Source organism: Eptesicus fuscus, chromosome 10, assembly GCF_027574615.1.
Source record: "Eptesicus fuscus isolate TK198812 chromosome 10, DD_ASM_mEF_20220401, whole genome shotgun sequence".
NCBI classification, from domain to species: Eukaryota; Metazoa; Chordata; class Mammalia; order Chiroptera; family Vespertilionidae; genus Eptesicus; species Eptesicus fuscus.
The window spans coordinates 2,627,856-2,651,052 of NC_072482.1; the positions used below are offsets into that span (position 1 = coordinate 2,627,856).

The window sequence follows — 23,197 nt, forward strand, 5'->3', positions numbered from 1 at the left end:
TGTAGTTCAGGCAAGAGATGTTGGGGCTTCAGTTAAGATTGTCATCATGGCCAAAAGTGGTCTAATTTGGGATGTGATTCAAAAGTATCAAGGATGGCATTTACTGGTGGATTAGATGAGAAGAGTGAGGGATGATTCCAAGGTAGATGGCCTGAGCAATTGGGTGGACACAGGTGCGAGTACCTGTGTGTAGTAGAAATCAGGACTTGGATTTTGGACATGTTAAGACTGAAATGCCTCTCATACATCTTCAAGACCATTGTATAGTGATTGTATAGGTTGTTCGCTGCACAAAGGGATATGGGGACTGAAATCCCTACCGGCGTCCCTGATGTGGGGCTGTATCCATCTGGTGGGAGAACTCCTCTCTCATTCACACCAAAGTAACGGATAAGCTAGTAGAAGCTTTGGGTAACCATAGCGGACTTTTTGGGTTCTTCATACTTGTGTGGTTGGCAGGGCTAGGGTTGTTTATAGATATAAAATAAAATAAAATTTAAAATGCCCACCAGAGTAACTAGCACATGGTAGGTACCAAGTGCATGCTAATTCTCTTCCTTCCCCAGAGTGCAGAGTTTTATTTCACTTATCTGTGTATCCTTCAATTCCTTACATTCGGGTTGCTTCTTGGTTAAATATGATGTTCCAATGAGGAGGTTGTTTCTCAATAAACATGAGATATAAGTGACAACAGTAGAAAATACCAGCACTTCTTTGTGCCCTTAGAATTTCAATGTGTGTGTTATACCCTATGTCAGCAGTTCTCAACCTGTGGGTCGCGACCTCTTTGGGGGTTGAACAACCCTTTCACAGGGGTCGCCTAAGACCAGCAGAAAACACAGATATTTACATTACGATTCATAACAGTAGCAAAATTACAGTTATGAAGTAGCAACAAAAATAATTTTATGGTTGGGGTGTCACCACAACATGAGGAACTGTATTAAAGGGTCTCAGCATTAGGAAGGTTGAGAACCACTGCCCTATGTAATATTTACAGGGATTTATTCCTCCACTTCTTAACATTTGTATTAAGAAAGGCATGCCAAATTGTTAGCATTTTTGAACTCTGGAACATTGAATTACATTTGAGTACTCAGATTTCTTTTGTTAACTTATTAGGAGGTGGATAGGAGAGGAACTTGGTTGCTCTGGGGAAAAGTTGCCTCATTGTATAAAAATGGATATTTCTCAACACTTCTCAGAATTTCTTTACTGTTCTTGGTTTCTTGTGTTTTATCTGGGTAGGTTTTATAGCCCCTCATGTTATAACAGGAAAACATTAATTTTCCTTGAATTTCACCATAATTTCTAAATATACTTACGTAGATCATCATATGAAGTGTCTAGAGGATTGAGGAAAAACATAAGATTCTTAATTTCTCATAAACAGATTCCTTTATTAATTTCTTAACAACGTGGTATCTAGCTTATTTACCACTTTCTGTCGAATATGAATGTCGGAGTCCTAAAAGACAAGATGGAAAAAATGAGACCTACCTTGACCACTATGTCTACATTATATTCTCATTAGGTGTAAATGTTTACCTCTTCCTCCTTCAGATCTCTGAGAGGAAAAATCTTTGCGGGAAAAATACTAGATTAAGTTTACTACAGCCCATCAAGAAATGTTTCACTATTAGTCTAAAGCTAACTGCTAAGAGATTTTTCTACTTTCCCAGATGTTCTCATTTTCTTTGGAATCCATTTCAGAAAAGAAAGAGGGGATGCCATTGTCCTTTGCTCCTCATTCTGGTTTGTCAGGACAGTTGAATCAGAGGTAAGAAGACTGATGGATCAAGAGACCATGTGTGAGGTACGGACAGCAAACAGAGTACCAAGCTGCCTCTGTTCTTTTCTCTGGGAGATATGAGTCTATATGCTTGGGGTGTGTGTGTGTGTGTGTGTGTGTGTGTGTGTGTGTGTGTGTGCATGTGTGTGTATGTATGTAGTATGTGTGTGTGCGTCCCTACAAAAAAGTAGAGTGAGCCTTGGAATCTCCTTAGAACCATCAGGTTTCTGGATGTCTTATTTAAAATAATCTTTATCATAATTCCTTACTCATTCCAGACCACATGTCCTGATTTGAGAGTCAGAGTATAGCTCTATTGTTAAGAAGAAATACTGAAATTCAGTATACTTTTATTCAGTATACAAATTTTTGCCTTAAATCAAGTGGGTATAGTATGGTGTAAGGATATGAGTATTGGACTCAGGTCCACAAACCTAGGTTCCCTAGACAACTACTTCCTTTTCCATGACTTTGGCTAAACCTCTTAAACTTTGAGCATCAATTGTATCTTCTAAAATGGAGATAATAAGTTGTGCTCACTCTTATATTGTACTTTATAGCTTACAAAGTATCTTTTCATGTATGCTATTCAATCTTCATGGCAACTCATGAATTATGCAGTTTATTCCTATTTTACACAATCAGGAATTGTTTTGGAGAGGTTCCTTAACCTTTCAAGATATTGGGATAAAGAGGAGCTGGAAAGAATTCTTCTTTTGTTTGTTTGTTAATCCTCACCCGAGGATTTTTCCATCTATTTAGAGGGAGTGGAAGAGAGAGGGAAAGACAGAGAGAAAGACTGATGTGAGAGAGACACATGGATTGATTGTCTCCTGCACATGCCCTGACCAGGGCCCAGGCCAGGGAGGAGCCTGCAACAGAGGTACATGACCTTGACTGGAATTGAACCCAGAACCCTTCGGTCGGCAGCCGACACTCTATCCACTGAGCCAAAGCGGCTAGGGCTGCAAAGAATTCTTTCAATACTCTTAACAAGGGGACATATTTGCCTCTTCTGAAGAAATGCATAAATCTTTCATACGTATATACATGTATAGAGAAATTGATTGGCGGTTGGATATTCTAACACCACAAGATGTGCTGACCTAACAAACCATGCTCAAAGGGAGATGCCTTTACTTTGTTCTCTAATGAACATATTCCTCCATCAATTCTCCGGTGGTTTCTAATCTACTTACCTCTACCATCCTCATAGTCCAGAAGACTGGCACCTGGAGAACAAAGGAGAAAGAGCTTCATGATTTTGCTTCTTGAAAATTATTGGGCCTTTAAGGGTCTGAGAGCTAAGGTAGACATGAACTCCTGGTAGTGAATAATGATGGAAATTGATTCACTTTGTAGGAACTAGAGACTGCATAAGTAGCAGGAGTAGATGATGACAAGTGACCATGACAGTCAACAGTTTCATTTTAGCGAGGCTAAATAATAATCAGAAGGGGCTTCAAAGTTGCTTTTCCTTCTTGGCACACCAGCACCTAGCTCCTCTTTTCCTTGTCTTACTATTTCCGGGTTATCTTTGTGCAACTTGGGCATCTCACTGGACAGTGCCAGGGAAATCCTGCTTCACCTCTGGAACTTGGTGCTCCTTATCAATCATAATGACCTTAGTTGTGCTCACTCGTATTATTTCTAGCTACATTAGATTCTTCCCCAGGCCACATTGCCAAGGCCCTCATAGCTATCAAATTTAGACTTTCTGCCTCATTGCCTGAGGAGTCAGCTATTTCCATAGCTTGATGTCTCTGTTGCTGCTCTCAGACCTCAGGCATCTGAAGAGAGCCTCAGAATTATGCAAAACGACACTACTAACTCTTTCGGTCCAAACCAGTTGCTGCATAGAAGTCTCTGGTGGATTTCTCCCAGTAACTTAGAGCTGCCAATACAATGGTAAACAAGACAGATTTGGTCACTGACTTACGAAAATTCATAATAAATGCTTACTATCTTTCTTTTTCTCATTGGCATAAGTACTTACTTTGTTCTGAATTGTATCTTGAGGCATCCATTTCTGTGGAAGAATTAAGCAAAAATAGATCAGTTGGCTACTTGTAAGAGAAGTTATTTCTCCTGTCCCTACTCTCCTCACTCTAAACTTCATTTCTCTCAAGGCTGCCTTTTGATCCGATGCATTACCTCCTTTCATTGTCTCTAACCAGCCCTGTGCTTCCTATCCTTCCACACCACCTAGTCTCCGAGGGACCATGGGACTGAGGATGAGAACTAGAGAGGGATGCAGCTGACTAGAAGGAAGTAGGAAAGATATTGAGAAAAATGCTGGAGAGACCGCATGGCCTAGAAATAGGTCATTGCCTTTATGAGCCCCACCTCTGTTTCCTTGACAAGTACTATTCTATATTTGTCTATTCTTATTATCTCCCCAATTTTAAGTAACTAAAATACTAGCTAGTGATGTCTACTAGCACAGTGTCTTCTCTCCCATTTTCCTCCTCAGGTAATTTTCCTTGGAGCTCAGATCATTTTCTTTTAGAGTATTCTGCTTATTAATATTGTTAAACTCAATCTGATGTTTTTAGTTGACATTATTGTTAATGTGAGCTTTGGGAGTTAAAAAAGATGGGTATATCATTAATAGGTCAGAGATTTGTTGATTCATGTATTGAAATTAATTTCCAGAATATTTGCAAAGTCTCTAGCTATCTGATAAGTAGAAATGAACTCAGACTACATCTTGGCATCCCTCCTTTTATGACTTTCGCAGGGAATCTCCATTTTGACTCATTGTTACTCACCATTTTGCTTGAGTCGTGTCCATCTTGTTAACAAAATAGCCAGAATAGCAAGTCCCAGTAGAGTCAGGATGACAGCCAAAGTTATTTCTGAAACAAAAACTCACCTGTATTTAGGCTCATTCACTATCAGAGACTTCTGGTCACCTCTTACTGTTGTCACCAGATAGACACCCTCCATCTGTTATCTCAACTCCTTTTTTCCTTTATCTTCCTCATCTGACCCTCCTCACATTTCTTCACCTGGCCATTTCTTAGCCTTTATGAAGGTTCTTTTTCTGAGATACTGAGAACTTTGGATGCTGTGTAACCTTAGTTTAGAGCAGTGGTCGGCAAACGCATTAGTCAACAGAGCCAAATATCAACAGTACAACAATTGAAATTTCTTTTGAGAGCCAAAATTTTTAAACTTAAACTTCTTCTAATGCCACTTCTTCAAAACAGACTCGCCCAGGCCATGGTATTTTATGGAAGAGCCACACTCAAGGGGCCAAAGAGCCACATGTGGCTCGCGAGCCGCAGTTTGCCGACCATGGGTTTAGGGTATGAAAGATTTCCTCCACAACTGAGCTCCTTACTCTTGCAAGTGGGAGAAGGTTAGAGAGAATTATAGTTTTGCAAAGCAATCCTCTGGGATGTGTGAAAACATATTGTTTTTATTTTTATGTAATTTTAGATTTAAAATTTAAATAGAAAACTATGCAATTTTATGTGATTTTAGATTTATTAGCTATAAAATTATTATAACATTTACAAATATACATATAGAAGAACTACATGCTAAAATAGGAAGTGAAGAAGGAAGGGAGGAGTGAGTGAGTGAGTGAATGAATGAATGAGTGAATGAACAAATGAACCAACAATAAATATGCCCGTGACAGCAAAATTGGCTGAAAAAAACTGAACTCTGAAAGGTAAGAAAATTAGTTACACCAAGATTTAGGCTACTGCAAAAAATCAGAAGGTGAATTCACCTCAAGATGTAATGACACACCTCCAATTAAGGCAGATTAGGCAAATGTCTACTGAATCTTTTAGGTGTTAGGTCATGTGAGAAAAACCTCCTGCCAAACCAAACTTCAAAAATATGCTCATCATGGACCACCAAATGAACAGCAAATAATCAATTTAGCCTTTATCATGTAAGACATAATTTTGTAACTGATGTGGAATGATCCTTAGGGAAAGAAGAGATAACCAGGTGGTATACTCAGATCAAACCTCTGGAAAGTAGTACTCCCTTTGACTGATGTGTGAGATGCTCTAGCTATGGAAATAATCTCCATTTATGTGGAAAATAAGAAGATGAATTGAGTAGATTGTAAAGTGAGCAATATTATAGGAAATTAGATAATAGGCTAAGGAATTTTCCTGTTGCTCTGAAGGATGGTTATTTTCTTTGAGCAGCTCAAACTTCATAAACCAAAGGAGAAATCAAGCTGAGTTGACTCAGGCTCCCAGAAGAATCAATAAGAGTGAAAGAAGAGAACTTGAAAGAGAGCAGGCAAGAAAGGTAAAACAGTTGTGTTATGGTCCCCAAAGAGAAAACTCCTGAACCAATAGTGTTGAGGAGGCCTCAGGGAGTCAGTCCATACCCCAAACTGCCATTTTCCAGGTATTGTCTTCGATGGGTTCTGTGTCATCTGGATTTCTTTGTCAGAGGGAGGTCAAGATAAAACTAACACCCCAAGCTCACTGTTTCTGAGTAGTATGAACTTGGATGTGGGGAAAGCCCTTGTAGACGGGTACAGAGAGTCACAGAGGAATTGTATGCCTCAGGTTGATCAGACCTGAGCAGGCTATAGAAGTGTGGCCTATGAAGGTTCCAGAATTTGTGTCATAACAAAGAATTAGAACTTCAGAGAGGCAAGAGAAAAGTAAAAGGAGGTCCAAGACTGGGAAGATTTCAGAATACTTTGGAGGACCTTAAATTTACTCTATGTGGGCTCTGGAATAATTTTTAATTTTCCAGAGACTGTGAGGGCAGAGCTTGTGTTTCAGTCAGCTTTGTAATGTTTGTGTCTGAGAATTCCTATAGAACAGGCACTTAATAAATTTTTCATGATTAAAAATGAGACAAATTTCTATATTTATGTTAAGAACTAGAGGCCCAGAGCACAAAATTCATGCACAGGGGGGGGGGGGGGGGGGGGCAAGGGCAGGGGTGTCCCTCAGCCCAGCCTGTACCTTCTCCAATATGGGACCCCTCAAAGGATGTCTGACTGCCCATTTAGGCATGATCCTGGTGGGATCGGGCCTAAATGGGCAGTCAGACAGCCCTCTCACAATTCAGGACTGCTGGCTCCCAACTGCTCGCCTGCCTGCCTTCCTGATTGCCCCTAACCCAGTGATGGCGAACCTATGACACGCATGTCAGCACTGACACGCGTAGCCATTTCTGATGACACGCTGCCGCTGAGGTGGCCGCATGCTGAGGATGAAACATTTGCGACTAGAGTCTTGGAGTTAGAGTCGCAAATGTTTCATCCTCCCCTATTAGACACTCTGTGCCGGAGGTCTGTAGGCCAAAACAACAGAAGTCCGGCACAGAGTGTCTAGTTCTGGGACTTCCGGTTAAGCCGGGATCTTTGCCCTCACTTCCGCCGGCAGAGCAGGGAGCAGTGGAACGCAGCAGGGGATGCATCTCTGGGGGCCCTGCCATTACCAGTAACCAAATAACAGTTAACCACAGCAACCATTATCTACTGTTCTGGGGTGTCATGGATTTCTAATCCATCATTACTGAGATAAGTGAGGGGGAGACTGGGAGAGGCGAGGGTTTGTGGCATGCTATGGGTGCCATTTCCCGCCATTAGAAATAGCGGCAGCCATTTTAATTCACATAAGGCACACCATCTTGCTCCATAGTGCAGACTCCATTTCACCACTATTACTGTTGTGCATCCTTATTAATCCCTATTTCTGCTTATTAACCCTGACCTTTCCTAAAAGACAGTTATATGCACCATTTTGTGGTTAGTCAGGCTAGTTAACCCCTAATTGCCTGCAGGCCTAACAAGCTATCTATAATTCTATCTTCTGTCACTGCCCCCCTGATGGAGAACCCACAAAATAAAAAACTAAGGTTAAGTAAAGGAAGTGGTAGTAGCAGTGGCCGACCCTTTCAAGAGACATGGACTGAGATGTATGGCTTTATAGAAAAAAATGGCAGATCATTTTGCGTTCTATGTACTGAAACAGTAGTAAGCAGAACGTGGAATATAAATAGACATTTTGAAACTAATCATTCCCAGCTCTTGGAAAAAAGTGAGGATGAAAGGAAGGAATACATTTCCAGGCAGCTACACCTTTATAAGAGCCAATCTAATTCCATCTTTAAATTTATGAAAGGCTCTACAAATTTAACATCTGCAAGTTTGAGCATTGCTCACTCTATAGCTCAGCATGGAAAAGCACTCAGTGAGGGAGAATTTATTAAAGAAACTCTCCTAAGATGTGTACCAGTTCTATTTCACGATATGCAGAATAAAGATGTAATTATTAAGAGAATATCTGAGTTACCACTCAGTAGAAATATCATAAAAGACCAAATAATGAGACTGAACACAAACGTACAACATCAATTAAAGAGACATAAGGAAGTGTAAATATTTTTCGATCTCTCTTGATGAAACTTCTGATGTCACATCACATGCTCAGTTGGCCATTATTGGTCGATATTCTGATGGTCTCACAATAAGAGAAGAGTTGATAAAGTTAGTATCAGTGTCAACAAGTAAATCAGGAAGTGAAGTATGTAAGGTTGTTATACAAACATTTCGTGACCTAAGCATTGATATCTCTAAAGTTGTGTCAGTGACTACAGATGGGGCACCAAATATGGTGGGGAAAAAAGTCAGATTTGTCAAATTGTTTACAGAAGCTATTGGACATCCGATTGTGCCTTTTCATTGTATTATCCATCAGGAGGCTTTATGTGCCAAGGAAGGATTCACCGACTTAAACGACTTAATGTCAGTTGTTACAAAAATAGTTAATTTAATAGCTGCTTGCCCCCTTCACAAGCGAGAATTTTCGGCACTTTTCCTGGAGGTTGATTCCACCTACAGTGGACTGCTAATGTACAATAATGTAAGATGGCTGAGCCGAGGCAAAGTTCTTGAGCGCTTTGTGGAGTGCTTTGAAGAAATTAAGGTATTTCTTGATGATAAGGATCTGGGAAACTTTCCTCAGCTTGATGATAAGTGGGTCAACACCCTGATGTTTTTTACAGATCTCTCTGTTCATACTAATGAACTGAACTTAAAGTTACAAGGTTTTGGCAAAAGTATTGACGTTATGTTTGGATACACAAAAGCTTTTGAAAGTAAAGTTAAAATTTTCAAGCGAGATGTAGAAACTAAAACTTATAAGTATTTTCCTCGAGTAACAAAGTATTTTGAGAAGGCCAGTGCAGCTGTACAAAATGAAATGGAACTCTTGCATATGAAGTACCAGCATGTTTTAGACTTGTTACTTGACCAGTTTAGGGATAGATTTAGTCAATTTAGAAGTCTAGAACAGACCATGAAAATAATTAAGTATCCTGAAGTAGTAGTCTACAGTAGTTTGGAATTAAATGGTTTCCAATGGATGCAAATTGATTATTTGGAGATGCAACTTGCAGAATTTCAAGACAGTATCTGGGCTCAGGTGTTTGTCGACTTGAGGTCAAAGCTTGAGAATCTGGAAAGGTGCCACTTGGAGAATCAAGAGGAGTGTCACTACGAACAGGAAATTTGGAGTGCCTGGAACCGACTACCAGACACTTTTAGCACCCTGAAAAATATAGCAATGGCTTTACTCACAATTTTTCCCTCTACATACTTTTGTGAGGCCTTATTCTCAGCATTAAATAATATCAAAACCAACAAAAGAAACAGATTGACAGATGAAGTTAGTAGCGCTTGCTTGGGCCTGACGTGTACAAAATACCAACCTTCAATTGAAGAATTTAGCCAATGAAATTCAGCAACAAAAAAGTCACTAATAGGCAGGTTAGTTAAAGAATTCCCCCTCCCCCTCACTTATCTTAGTTCATGGCACCCCACACAAGCTAAATAATATCAAGACCAACAAAAGAAACCAACTGACGGATGAACAAAGAAGTCACTAAGCAGGTAAGTTAAATATTTAGTTTTTGGTTTATTAAATACAATTATATATAACAATTATACATTTACGTTATTTAAACTATAAATATCACGAAATAATGTTTTTTCCTCAAAGTGACACACTACCCGAGTTATACTCAGTTTTTTGGCGAAGTTTGACACATCAAGCTCAAAAGGTTGCCCATCACTGCCCTAACCACTCCCCCGCCAACCTGATTGATGCCTAACTGCTCCCCTGCCAGCCTGTTTGCCCCTAACTACCCTTCCCTGCAGGCCTGGTCACTCTTAACTGCTCTCCCCTGCAGGCCTGATCACCCCTAACTGCCCTCCCCTGCAGGTCCGGTCCCCCACAACTGCTCTCCCCTGCAGGCCCGGGTCGCCCCCAACTGCCCTTCCCTGCAGGCCTGGTCACCCCCAACTTCCCTCCTCTGCTGGCCTGGTCACCCCTAACTGCCCTCCCCTGCTGGCCTGATCACCCACATCTGCCCTCCCTTGCAGGCCTGGTCCCTCCCAACTGCCCTCCCCTGCTGGCCATCTTGTGTCCACATGGGGGCAGGATCTTTGACCACATGGGGCACCCATCTTGTGTGTTGGAGTGATGGTCAATTTGCATATTATCCTTTTATTAGATAGGATAGATAGGATAGAGGCCTGGTGCATGGGTGGGGGCCAGCTGGTTTGCCCTGAAGGGTGTCCCAGATCAGGGTGGGGGTTCCCTTGGGGCATGGGATGGCCTGGGCGAGGGGCCTCTGGTGGTTTGCAGGCTGGCCATGCCCCCCGATGATCCAAGTGGAGGCCCTGGTATCTGGGATTTATTTATCTTCTATAGTTGAAACTTTGTAGCCTTGAGCTGAGCCAAGCCTTCTGCTCACTCCATGGCTGCAGCCATTTCTGTTGTGATTTATTTATCTTCTATAATTGAAACTTTGTAGCCTTAAGCAGAGGCCTGGGCCGGTCAGGGTGTGCGGAAAGCTTGGCTTCCTCCATTGCCGGGGAAACCCAAGCCTCCCTCCTGCTCTCTCCATGGCAGCAGCCATTTTGGGTTAATTTGCATACTCGCTTCTGATTGGCTGGTGGGCATGGCTTGTGGGTGTAGCAGAGTGATGGTTAATTTGCACATTACTCTTTTATTAGATAGGATAAACAGTAAATGAAGGGTAAACTGAGTTGTTGGGGTTAGATAGTAAGGGAAAGTCAGAGGTTTGTGGTGATAGGAAGAATGAGCCAGTGGGCGGGGTTTCATAGCCAGTGTGGAGAACAGGGGAGTAATAGCTTTTCCTTTTTATTGAGTGTCTATAAGCTATCAGGCTCTGTAATAGGTACTTTACAAGTACAAACTCATTTAATCCTGAATAACCTGCAAAATGAAAACCTTCAAGACTGAGCCACCTGAACTCACCCAGCCAACAAAAGGCAGTTTCTGACTCTAAATCCCACAGTATTCACAAAGCCACACTTCATTTCAGTCTTGAGGCTGACTGTCCATGATGGCATTTTTCAGGCGAAGTAGTCAGTCTCGGGGGGACAGTGACGTCCTCCAATTTCAGGATGCATCACCTTCCAGGTCTGGGTAGCTTGGGACTACCTTAATTTTTAAAATCAACTTTGATAGTTAAAATTCTTATTTAGTCTATTTTATTCTCTAGGTTGATGATGGAGGAGTCATTTAAATTTTTTACACATGTAAATTTAAATAACTAGTATTTCAACAATCACCCCACAATTTATTTCAGTAAAGACTCATTGATAGAGACAATTTCATTCTTATTATACTACAAAGTGATTAGAACCATCATAAGTCCAATAGTCAATTATAATGATTAATTATATAATTTTGAGTAATAGTACATCATAATAGAATCACTAGGACTTAATTACATAACATTTTGTAAAATAGACTAGTACCTCAGCCTGGTTTCTGAATTGTAACTCTCCAACTATAGAATAAATGTAAACTGACAGCAAAGTTTGAATGGAGGAAACACGGTAAGTCTATGATAGTACACTCATAGCTACTGCTATCATCATAAAATCTGAACCTGAACTCAAAATAAACCAACAAAACTAACTACCCTTGTGATGGCTAGTTTTATGTGGCAACCTGACTAGGCTATAACACCTGTCTAGATGTTTCTGTGAAAGATTTTTTTTAATGTGATAAACATTTACAATCACAAGACTAAGTACAGCAGGCTACTTCCCATAATCTGTGTGGGGCTCCTTTAATCAATTGTAAGTCTCAAGAGCAAAGACAGATTTTTCATGGAAAAACTAATATTCCTTAAGACTGTATCATAGAAACTCTGCCTTAGTTTCTGGCCAGCTTGGCCTGCCCTGTGGATTTTGAACACAAGACTGTAGTAATAGCAACTCTTACATGAATTTGCTGGCCCACCCTACAGATTTCAGGATTGCCAGCGCCCACAGTGTGTGAGCCAATTCCCTTAAATAAATCTATTTAATTTATTACCTTATATATACCTTATAATTCTGTTTCTCTGGAGGATCCTAATACATCCCTTTGCTAAAAATATCTAATTGTCCACAATATGATATAGTGTATGTGTTAGCAAAACTATGTATGGGCCTTCTCTACATTTCCAGTAGGGGTGGAGGACATTTAATGTATTTTAGAAAACTGATCACGCACAATAGGAATTCTAAACTATGAGTAAGGAAGAAGAATAATGTGAAGGAGTTCAGATACATAACTTTCAATTGATTTTACTTGATTGAGCTTACAGTTTAAGAACTGTGGAGTAATGAATAGCAAGCATCCCCTTTGTTTGCCTCTGACTATAATCATCCTTGTCCTTTCATTTAGGCATTTGGATAAGAAGAGGAAATGTAATATTAATATTACTAACCAGTATCTAAAGTACATATACAGTATTATGTATTGTTGATTGGTGTGAGGTCCATATTAATTTAAATACTCTTCATATACAGCCATATAGCAACTTTTTGGGCAAGGGCAAGACTCTTATTTTCTTTTTAAAAGCGGAGAATTTTTCTACTTCATTGGGATAGGCTAGGAAACCTTAGGTTTTAGGCCATGTGTTTCTTTTTTAATCCTTGCCTGAGGATGTTTTTTTCATTGATTCTAGAGAGAGTAAGGAAGAAGGAGAGAGAGAGAGAGAGAGAGAGAGAGAGAGAGAGAGAGAGAGAGAGAGGGGAACTTTGATCAGTGCATGGGATGACACTCTAACCACTGAGAAACACCATCCAAGCAGGGGCCATACGTTAAAAAAACAAACAAAAACACCTTTGGATTTCCTCAAATTCTTAAAGCTGTTATCACTTGACATTAGAGAATTCTGCATTGTAACATGTGGATAAGATGACTGAGCCAGAACATTGCCATGTTTTAAAGTGTAGTGCAATAATAGAAAATATGAGGTATACTAACACCATCAGATCTGAAGAAGATTGTCATCAAAAGGACAGTGTGTTACCATTCCCAGGAGGGAAGGGCATGCCATGCTACCGGGGCCCCATGGGGCAGCACCTGAGTTGGTCAGGAGGCAGAGGGATTGAGAGTGGCAGGGTAAACAGGCGTAGGATTGGCTGATTTGAACAATTTCAGTGGGCTCTGGGACATGGGGACGATCCCAGTTTTTCCGGCACCTGGCCTTGTGTGGTTAGGGCAGGTGGATAGTACCCTGGAATGTGAGACCCTGACAAAAGTGTGGCTGGGAGTGTGGGTTCTGGACTGATTGGTTTGTATTTGAAGAGCACATGTGTGGATGAATTGTTTACTATCTCTAGGACTTGGCTAACTTGCAAGATGCAGTCTTTCTAGGTTCAGCAAGGCCCTGAATATCAAAGCATCAGAAATACAGGATATACAAGATAAGGTTGATATGTGAGGTAAAATCACGACCTGTTTCTAGTATAGGATAACTGAAATGTGACACTTTTTATATGTTCTGCTTTGAGTAACATAGAATCAGGGTGTGTATTTTAGGTTGTGGTCAGAAAGCAGCATTTTTGGAAGAGGTTAAAAAGGGATTATTAGATAAATGATTATATATCTAAATATATTACGCAACCAGGAAAACATATTTTATAGATTTTTTTAAGGACATGGGAAAAGCATATGGTATGATTTCACATGAAAAAATAAGTTCAAATAAGTTGACATATTAATTAATCTAAAACCATAAAATACATTAGATTAATAATATTCTCTCTCATTATGATATTATGTATAACTTATTTGTTTTTTATATTTAAATTTTCCATGTTTTCAGTGTATTTGCTTTGCCTTTTTGAATCATAAAAATAGTAGCTAGATGGGTAAGTGAAGATATGACGGAGGGATATTTATATAGTCTTCTTTCCCTCTTGTCATTATGTTTTGCCTACATAGGTCAACGTTGCCTAGAGAGTTGCAGGAAAGTCTCACTGGGAAGTGAGGATGCCCTGAGACGAGAGCTGCCTTTGGAAAGTTTCCATTCATACTGGCTCACTAGGCTCCAAAAGTTAATATTTTGGTAGATTATACTACTACATCTATCCTATATAATAAAGAGGTAATATGCAAATTAACCCTCAAGCCCTCACAAGATGGTTGCCTATGACCAGGTTGGCAGGGGGTTAGTGAGGGACGACCAAAAGAACTGAGCAGCAGGCTGTGTGGGGCAACCAGGCTGGCAGGGGGGTCAGTGAGGGATGACCAAATGACTAAACAGCAGGCTGCATGGGGCAATCAGGCTGGTGGGGGAGCTGTGAGGGGAGACCAAGTCAGCACATGTGGGGTAGTTGGGGGCAACCAGGCCAGCGGGGGGGGGCAGTTGGGGGGTCACCAGGCCAGCAGGGGGGGGGGAGGAGGCAGCCAGGCTGGCAAGGGGGTAGTTAGGGCGATCAGGCTGGTGAAGGGGGGACAATTAGGGGCGACCAGGCCAGCAGAGGCAGGAAGTTTGGGGTGACCAGGCTGGCAGGGAGGGCAGTAAGGTGTGACCAGACTAGCAGGAGTGGGATGGCAGTTAGGAGCAACCAGGTTGGCCAGGAGGGGGCACTTGGGGGTGACCTGGCTGTCAGTGGGGGGGAAGTTAGGGGTGACCAGGTCAGCAGGGGGGCAGTTAGGGTGATCAGGCTGGCACGCAGAGGCAGTGAGGGGCAATCAGGCTGGCTGGGGGGGAAGTTAGGGGTGACCAAGCAGGCAGGCAGGTGAGCAATTAGGAGCCAGCAGTCCCGGATTGGAGAGGGTGCAGGCTGGGCTGAGGGGATACCCCCCCATGCACAAATTTTGTGCACTGGGCCTCTAGCCTACACTAATAAAAGAGTAAGATGCAAATTGACTGTACCATCATGACGCCCACCAGCCAATCAGGAGTGAGTATGCAAATTAACCGAACAAAGATGGTGGGTTAATTTGAATATGCAGGCACCGAGTGACCGGGTGCAGGGTGGGATGCCTGTGTCAGCAACGGCGCAGGTGTTCCGTCCCACCTCAGCCACTCTGGGCCTCTGGGCAGCATGGGAAGGTGGAAACACAGCTCTGGGCTGGAGTGAAAAGGCAGCTCCCGCTGGAACAAAGGCGGTGCCGGCAGCCAGGGGAAGGAAGGCCCATTCTTGCATGAATCTTCATGCATTGGGCCTCTAGTATACACACACACACACACACACACACAACACACACACACACACTGGGCCTCTAGTATACATATATACTAGAGGCCCAGTGCATGATTGAAAGCTTTCGCTTTCGATCGCGGGGGAGCTGGGTGCCTGTCCGTGGTGCACCAGGCCTTTCGGAAGCCTCCAACGCAGCAGAGGCTTCCAAAAGGCCTGGTGCCAGAATGGACAGGCACCCAGCTCCCACGCTTTTGCTTTCGATCGCGGGGGAGCTGGGTGACTGTCCGCTGGTGCACCAGGCCTTTCAGAAGCCGCCGGCTCAGTGGAGGCTTCTGAAAGGCCTGGTGCCGGAGCAGACAGGCAACCAGCTCCCCTGCTTTTGATGGTCCGTGGCGGGACGTGAGCTCGCTGCCCCAGAGGCCCCTTCTGTTCCGCAGCACAGCCATGGCACAGATGCTGAGCTCGCGCCGCCGCTGGCGATGTGAGCTCAGCATCCCACTGGCCCAATTGGCTACCCCGGCCACCCCGAGTCCCGCCCCCTGCGCCTCCCGCTGGCCCAATCTTGGGCATAGTGGAGTGATGGTAATTTACATATTACCATTTTATTAGGTAGGATATGTGTGTGTGTGTGTGTGTGTGTGTGTGTGTATACATACACACACACACACACACACACACACACACACACACACACACACATATATATGTATATATAAAAGCCTAAGCGACCATTAGGACTGAACAACTGGAACGACTGGAACGACTGGTTGACCAGTCGCTGTGATGTGAACTGACCACCAGGGGGAAGATGCTCAATGCAGGAGCTGCCCTCTGGTGGTCAGTGCACTCCCACAGGTGTAGCGTAGCTCAGCCAGAACCTGGGCTTATGACTGGCAAGCACAACTGTGGTGGCAGGAGTCTCTCCTGACTTCGCAGCAGTGCTACTGAGTAGTGGCAGCAGGTGCAGGGGTTCAAGATGAGTGTAAGCAGTGCGGTGCTCGGCCCCGGCTCGGGCTCCTCCTTGGCCACCTGCTACTTGGTGCACTGCTACATCCCCAGAGGGGTCCTGGATTGTGAGAGGGCACAGGCCAGGCTGAGGGACTCCCATGTGGATGAATCTGTACACCGGGCCTCTAGTAATATGCATAATGCACATGAACCCACAGATTACTTTAACCTTCATATTGTTCATTAAACAAATATTCAGTATCTATTACATATAATGTTCTATAGGTCAAGTAACATCTATTTAAAATGACATAAAAGAACATATTTTAAAATATAAATAAAATCCTTAAAAATATAACCCTGATGGAGAACGAAGATGGCTGTGTAGGTAAACACCAGTACTCACCGCCTCCCACAACAACATCAAAATTACAACTAAAATACATCATTCAGAACCACCTGAAATCTGGCTGAATGGAAATACTACCACTAGAGAAGGAAAGAAGAAAACACATTGAGACTGGTAGGAGGGATGGAGGTGCAGAACAGACTGGTCTCACACCCACATGTGGTGTTTATAAAAAAATCAGGTGAAATATCATGTCTGTGAAGGCCTCCTGTGAGTAGGAAGGGATCCCATCCCCCACACCAGCTCCCCAGCCGAGGGTTCCAAAGCTGGGAAGAAAAGTCCCCGTAGCTTCGGGCTGTAAAAACCTACTAGGTATAGAATTCAAAACAATGGTTATAAGCTTGCTCAAGGATCTTAATGGGAGTGTTAAGGGACTTAGTGAGAATTTCAAGGACCTTAGTGAGAACATCAAAGACACGAAAAGGGACTGTCAGAAATTAAGCATACACTAACTGAAATAAAAAATAAATTACTGGGAATCAACAATAAAGTAGAGGACTCCAGGAATCAAATCAGTGATCTGGAATATGAGGAAGGAAAAAACAATCAATCGGAAGAGCAAAAAGAATCCAAAAATATGAAGGTAGTGTAAGGAGCCTCTGGGACAACTTCAAGTGTACCAACATTTGCATTATTGGAATGCCAGAAGGAGAAGAGGGAGACAAAGATTTTGAAAACCTATTTGAAGGAATAATGACAGAAAACTTCCACTATCTGGTGAAAGAAATAGACTTGCAAGTCCAGAAAGCACAGAGTCCCAAATAAGAGGAACCCAAAGAGGCCCACACCAAGACACATCATAATTAAAATGCCAAAGGTTAAAGACAAAGTGATAATCTTAAAAGCAGCAAGAGAAAAGCAGTTAGTTACCCAAAAGGGGCATCCATATGATTGTCAGCTGATTTCTCAACAGAAACTTTGTAGGCCAGAGGGAGTGACAAGAAATATTCAAAGTGATGAATAGCACTTGCTACATATTCTTAGTTTTTTTCTACCTTCCAGATGGTCTTCATTTAAAGACTGGTGAGATGAACAGGATAAGGTTAAGAAAATGTGCTTGTTTTCATTGAAGATAACTTCTAGAAAACTTTCTTTACCTTGGGCTGCTTTCCCATGGACTATCCTTCTCCTCATGTCTGCTCTTACCACCCTGACTTAGGACTAGGCTTCTCCTATTTTGATTTCTGGCTTTGGAGCTCTGGTATGTGTGGGGCCAACCGAGTGCAGCCCTCAGGCATTAGGCAGCCAAGCTACGCACCCACAAAGTGCCATCACTTCTTCTAAAGCAGTTTCCTACAGTTCAGTCAAAACGTCTCAAAAACAATATTTGAACCCAATATACTATCCAAGCCTCATCGTCCCATTTTATGGTAAATATCCTATTGGTTTTATGTATTAAGAGACAGAATCTCAAGAGAGGAAGTCTCCTTATAAATCGGCAGGCCTAAAGCAAAAGCCTACAACTTCCAAAGATAATTTTCCTTGGAACTCCTATCAAAACCACTCATCCTTCAAGGCTTGCTTTTTGGGCAAACAGGATTCTAACAAGGAGAAATAAAGTTCCACCTCCAGAGCAATACTGCTCCTTCTCTGTTTTGTCATAGAAAACCCCTAATTTATGTCCTATCACAAATGCTGTTCACAGTTCTACAGTAATCTGTTGGGATAGAGAGACCTGGACTATATACTAATGACAGAGTAACTGTATGTTCATACCGAACACCAAACCATATGCAATGCATCCTGGGGCTGGCATCACGGGCACCGTGACACAGTATCATTGTTTGCACGTCAGAGAGCCACTGGTTCGCTTTAGTGCGGTGTTGGCCTGATCCACATCTCCCAAATGATGTGAGAGTCCGATTTACTATAAATATCACCTCATTGCTTACTTTGGTACAAGGGACCTGGGTTCAGATCACAGGGCACTTTAAAAGACTCAGCCTTGCCCTAACTGGTTTGGCTCAGTGGATAGAGCGTCGGCCTGCAGACTGAAGGGTCCCAGGTTTGATCCTGGTCAAGGGCATGTGCGTTGGTTGCGGGCACATCCCCAGTAGGGAGTTGTGCAGGAGGCAGCTGATCGATGTTTCTCTCTCATCAATGTTTCTGACTCTCTATCCCTCTTCCTTCCTCTCTGTAAAAAATATATTAAAAAAAAAAAAAAAGACTCAGCCTTGCCCTGGCCAGTGTGGCTCAGTTGATTGGAGCATTGTCCCATGCACCCAAAGGTGGTAGGTTCAATTCATGTCAGGGCACATACCCAGGTTGTGGGTTCGATTCTCAGTCGGGGTTGAGGCACATATGGGGTTGGGGGAGCAGCCAATCAATGTTTCTCACACACATGGATGTTTTTTCTCTTTCTTTCTACCAAAAAAAAAAAAAAAAAAAGCAAATTAAGTCTAAAGCAGTGGTTGCCAAACTTTTTCTTTTTTTTAAATTTCTTTATTGATTTCAGAGAGGAAGGGAGAGGGAGAGAGAGAACAGAAACATCAATGATGAGAGAGAATCATTGACCGGCTGCCTCCTGCACACCCCCTACTGGGGTTCAAGCCCACAACCTGGGCATATGCCCTTGGCTGGAATCGAACCCAGAAACCTTCAGTCCACATGCCAATGCTCTATCCACTGGGCCAAACCAGCTAGGGCTCCCAAACTTTTTTTGGCCATTCCCCACCTAAGCATCTCTAAAATCCTGATACCCACCCACCCCAGTCTGAGTGGCCAGATTATTATGATCACCTGACGTTTGTAGGCAAATTAGCCGTACACTGCATCGTATGGGATATGGAAGCCAAAGGCCTGTTCGAATACCTTTGCTGTCTGCAGTTACTAAGATAAAACATCTCCAACTTGCACAGGAACACAAGGATTGGATAGTTGAGCATTGGAAAAAAGTCATGTGGTCTGATGAATCACGTTTCCAGTTGCATCGTGCAGATGGCAGAGTGAGAATTTGGCGGAAACAGCATGAAAGCATGCACCCCACATGAATGAGTACAACCCTTCAAGCTGGTTGGGGCAGTGTTATGGTTTGGGGCATGTTTTCCTGGCATGATTTGGGCCCTTTAATTCGTGTGGAACAACGTCTGAATAGCACAACATACATAAGTATCATTGCTGATCAAGTTCATCCTATCATGTTGATGGCGTATCCCAATGGAGATGGCTTCTTCCAACAAGACAATGCGCCATGCCATGGTGCTCGTATTGTGCAGGAGTGGTTTCAAGAACATGAGGGAGACTTTACCTTGCTTAGGTGGCCTCCACAATCACCAGATCTCAATCCAGTTGAGCATTTGTGGGTGAAGTTAAAAGAGCCATCAGGCAGCTGGTTCCACAACCATCAAATCTCACAGAACTGGACAGTGCTATTCATCAGGCACGGTGTCAGATTCCTTGCATCACCTTTCAACATCTCGTGGAGTCAATGCCAAGAAGAATCGCCGCAGTATTGAAGGCAAAAGGTGGCCCAATGAAGTACTGATGTGGTGGTCATAATAATCTGGCCACCCAGAGTATAATTATTATTATTCAAAAAGTGAACTCCTATTCACGTGGAGGAAGCCTAAAAGGCCACTAACTTGGTCTAAACAAGCTTCCAAAGAACATGGCATCTATGAAAGAGAAAAATAAAAGAATGAAAGGACAGTCGAAGTACTGAGGAAGAAATCACTAAGAAATTGTTAAAAAATAATAAAATGAAGTGATATGAAAAATAGCAAATACAGTTAAAAATATATAACAGAGAACTGAAATGCATAAATATGTCACAATATATATTTATATACTATATATGAGGCCCCTAGAACAATAAGACATGCAAAAATTCACTGTTAATAACTCATTCTCAAATCATCCCCCTTAAAAATAAAACTGCCCCCCTGTGTGTGGGGGTGTCCCACATTGGGAACCACTGGTCTAGAGGAATGATTCACTGTAAGGCAATGTGGGGAGAGGGGAAATTAGAAAATTTTATAAATTGCATTTAGCCATACCCCCAGCATTTATGATTTTGTTTTTAGAAAGTGACACCAACCTGTCATGAAATTGAAGTGTTTGAATTTGATTTCCATCATTTGATCTCCATTTAAAGTCTCCTGCTCTAAAATTGTTAGTATTTCCGAGGGTGCTGATAACTCAGTAAATCTGGAGCATACTGCCTCTGACATATCCCTCATGTTTTTATGCTCTTTTTACAAGAATACAGTGTTCTCTTTAATCCTTTCTAAAACTGAAAATAAAAGTCTCCAAGCACATAATCACACTATCAACAATAAAAATATTTCATTTAATCCCTGTTGACTAAATCTTAAAGGCTACTGATTATATAATTCAGACATCTTTGTTCAGTAACCTTTTATGGTTAATTTATTCCTACAATTTTTAAAATATTAAGCAAGGGTGCATTTTGTGGCATTTTTATAACATATTGATGATGAGCACAAAAGTGAAAAGAATAATGGAGAAATTTATTATTTGCCCACCATACAAAAATAGTCATAAGCAGGTGGAGGCAAGACATTCAGGAACTGGCAACAGCATCTAATGGTGTTAATTTGTAAGAGGAATGATCATATTTAATCTGAACATTCTAAAAATTGATGGAAGTACTGAAACCTAAGACTCCTGTGAATACAGAGTGGACATATATCAGTGAATGTGGAACAGGGTCCAAGCATCTTTTCTCACTTCTTAGTGTTTGATGCAGGTGGACTGGAAACCTTTTATAGAAATGGTAAGATCATAGATAGTTGGATATATAGATTGGTACATAGATAGAGTGATATATAGATAGAGGTAAGCAAATGACCACCCACCTACAAGATGTCCATGTGCTAATTCCCAGAATCTATGAGTATGTTAGGTTACATGGCATGGGAGAATTAAAGTAGCAGGTTATTAATATTGCTAACCATCTTACTTCTCTTGCCATAAGTAGCCCTCTGAGAAAGACCACATGGCAAGGAATTGAGGCTTTCTGCCAACAACCTATGAGTAAGACACTTTGGCAGCACATCTTTAGCACTGGAGAAGCCTTCAAATGACTACAACCATGGTCAACAGGTTGACTGCAATCTCGAGAGAGACCTTAAACTAGATCCACCTGGCTAAGCCACTCCTAAATTCCTTTCTTCAGACTAACTTGGTCTAAACAAGCTAAACAGATGCCTGATGGCTCTTTTAACTTTGTCCCACAAATGTTTGTTGTCTTGAGCTGCTAAATTTGGGTGTAATTTATTATGCATCAATAGGTACAGTAATATAGTTAAGGTTGGCAATTAAATAAATTCATGATGAATGAAGTGATCATCTTTAACACCATGCCCTCTAAGCACTACCTTGTAAACAAACAATTGGGGTATATTTAGAATGTAAATGCAACAAGAACTCCTATAGACTGCCTGTAGGGTGCAAATTATTATAGCCACTTTTGAAAACTGTTCAGTAGTATCTACTAAAACTAAACATAGTCTAGCTAAAACATCAACTCCACTCCCAGATTAACACACAACAAAAGCTGGTGCCTATGCTTACAAAAGATACACACATGAATATTCACAGCACTTTACTGATATAAACAGAACAAAGGACATAACCCCAATGCTCATGCACAGTAACAGAGACAAATAATTGTAGAATATTTATATGATGGAATACTGCATAGCAGTAAGAGACACAGGCCCTGTGAGCCTCAGTGCCTGAGCCCTCCAGGGAGTCTCAGAGAGAACAACCCTCCTGCCAAGCCCACAGCTACAGCCACAGTCCTCACATGACTCAGAGCCTAGACCCTTTGGTGAGAGCAAAAATGGGGAGACCAAGAAACAACCCCCAAAGAAAGAAAAGGAGTCACCAGAAAAGAAACTAAATGAAATGGAGGCATGCAATATGTCAGAAAAAGAATTCAGAGTAAGGGTCATAAAGTTTCTAAACTGGCTGGATGGGAAAATTATCAACATATGTAAGAATCAAGAGGAAATAAAGAATGATATAGTGACAATAAATACACAATGGAAGGTTTCAACAGTAGACTAGAAGAAGTGGAGGACCGAATTAGTGAATTAGAAGATGGGGTAGTAAAACACACCCAATCTGAACAGCAATTTTAGAAAAAAACTTAGAAAGCAGGAGGAGAGACTAAGGGAGCTTTGGGACAACATGAAACAAAGTAACATACATATAATAGGGGTGCCAGAATGACAAGAAGAGGAGCAAGGATTAGAAAACCTATTTGAAGAATAATGACAGAAAACTTCCCTGATTTGGGGAAGAAATAAGTCACACAAGCACAGTAAGTCCCAAACAAGATGAACCCAAAGAGATCCACACCAAGACATGTCGTAATTACAATGGCAAATGTTAATGACAAAGAGAGAATCTTAAAGTCTTCAAGAGAGAGACAGAGAGTTACGTACAAGGGGATCTGTAGGTAACTCAACAGACACACATCAGGCCAGAAGGGAATAGAATGAAGTACACAAAGTGATGCAAAAAAAAGGACTGATTCCAAGAATACTCTATCCTGCAAGGCTATCATTTAAAATTGAAGGGGAAACCAGGAGCTTCACAAACAAACAAACAAAAAGGC

The 23,197-nt window shown here is 41.9% G+C and overlaps 1 protein-coding gene across 1 annotated transcript in view; it reads right to left on the reverse strand.

The window, feature by feature from the left end:
* Positions 1-6,357, reverse strand: part of TSBP1 (testis expressed basic protein 1) — a 73,408-nt gene extending 67,051 nt beyond the window's left edge. The window contains exons 1-5 of the mRNA XM_054722309.1: positions 6,156-6,357; positions 4,564-4,650; positions 3,789-3,821; positions 2,992-3,024; positions 1,549-1,581 (exon numbers count right to left, since the gene is read on the reverse strand). Of these exons, the coding sequence (XP_054578284.1) occupies positions 1,549-1,581; positions 2,992-3,024; positions 3,789-3,821; positions 4,564-4,650; positions 6,156-6,168 (199 nt within the window). The 5' untranslated portion in view covers positions 6,169-6,357. The remainder of the gene's footprint in view (positions 1-1,548; positions 1,582-2,991; positions 3,025-3,788; positions 3,822-4,563; positions 4,651-6,155) is intronic.
* Positions 6,358-23,197: the final 16,840 nt, after the last annotated feature.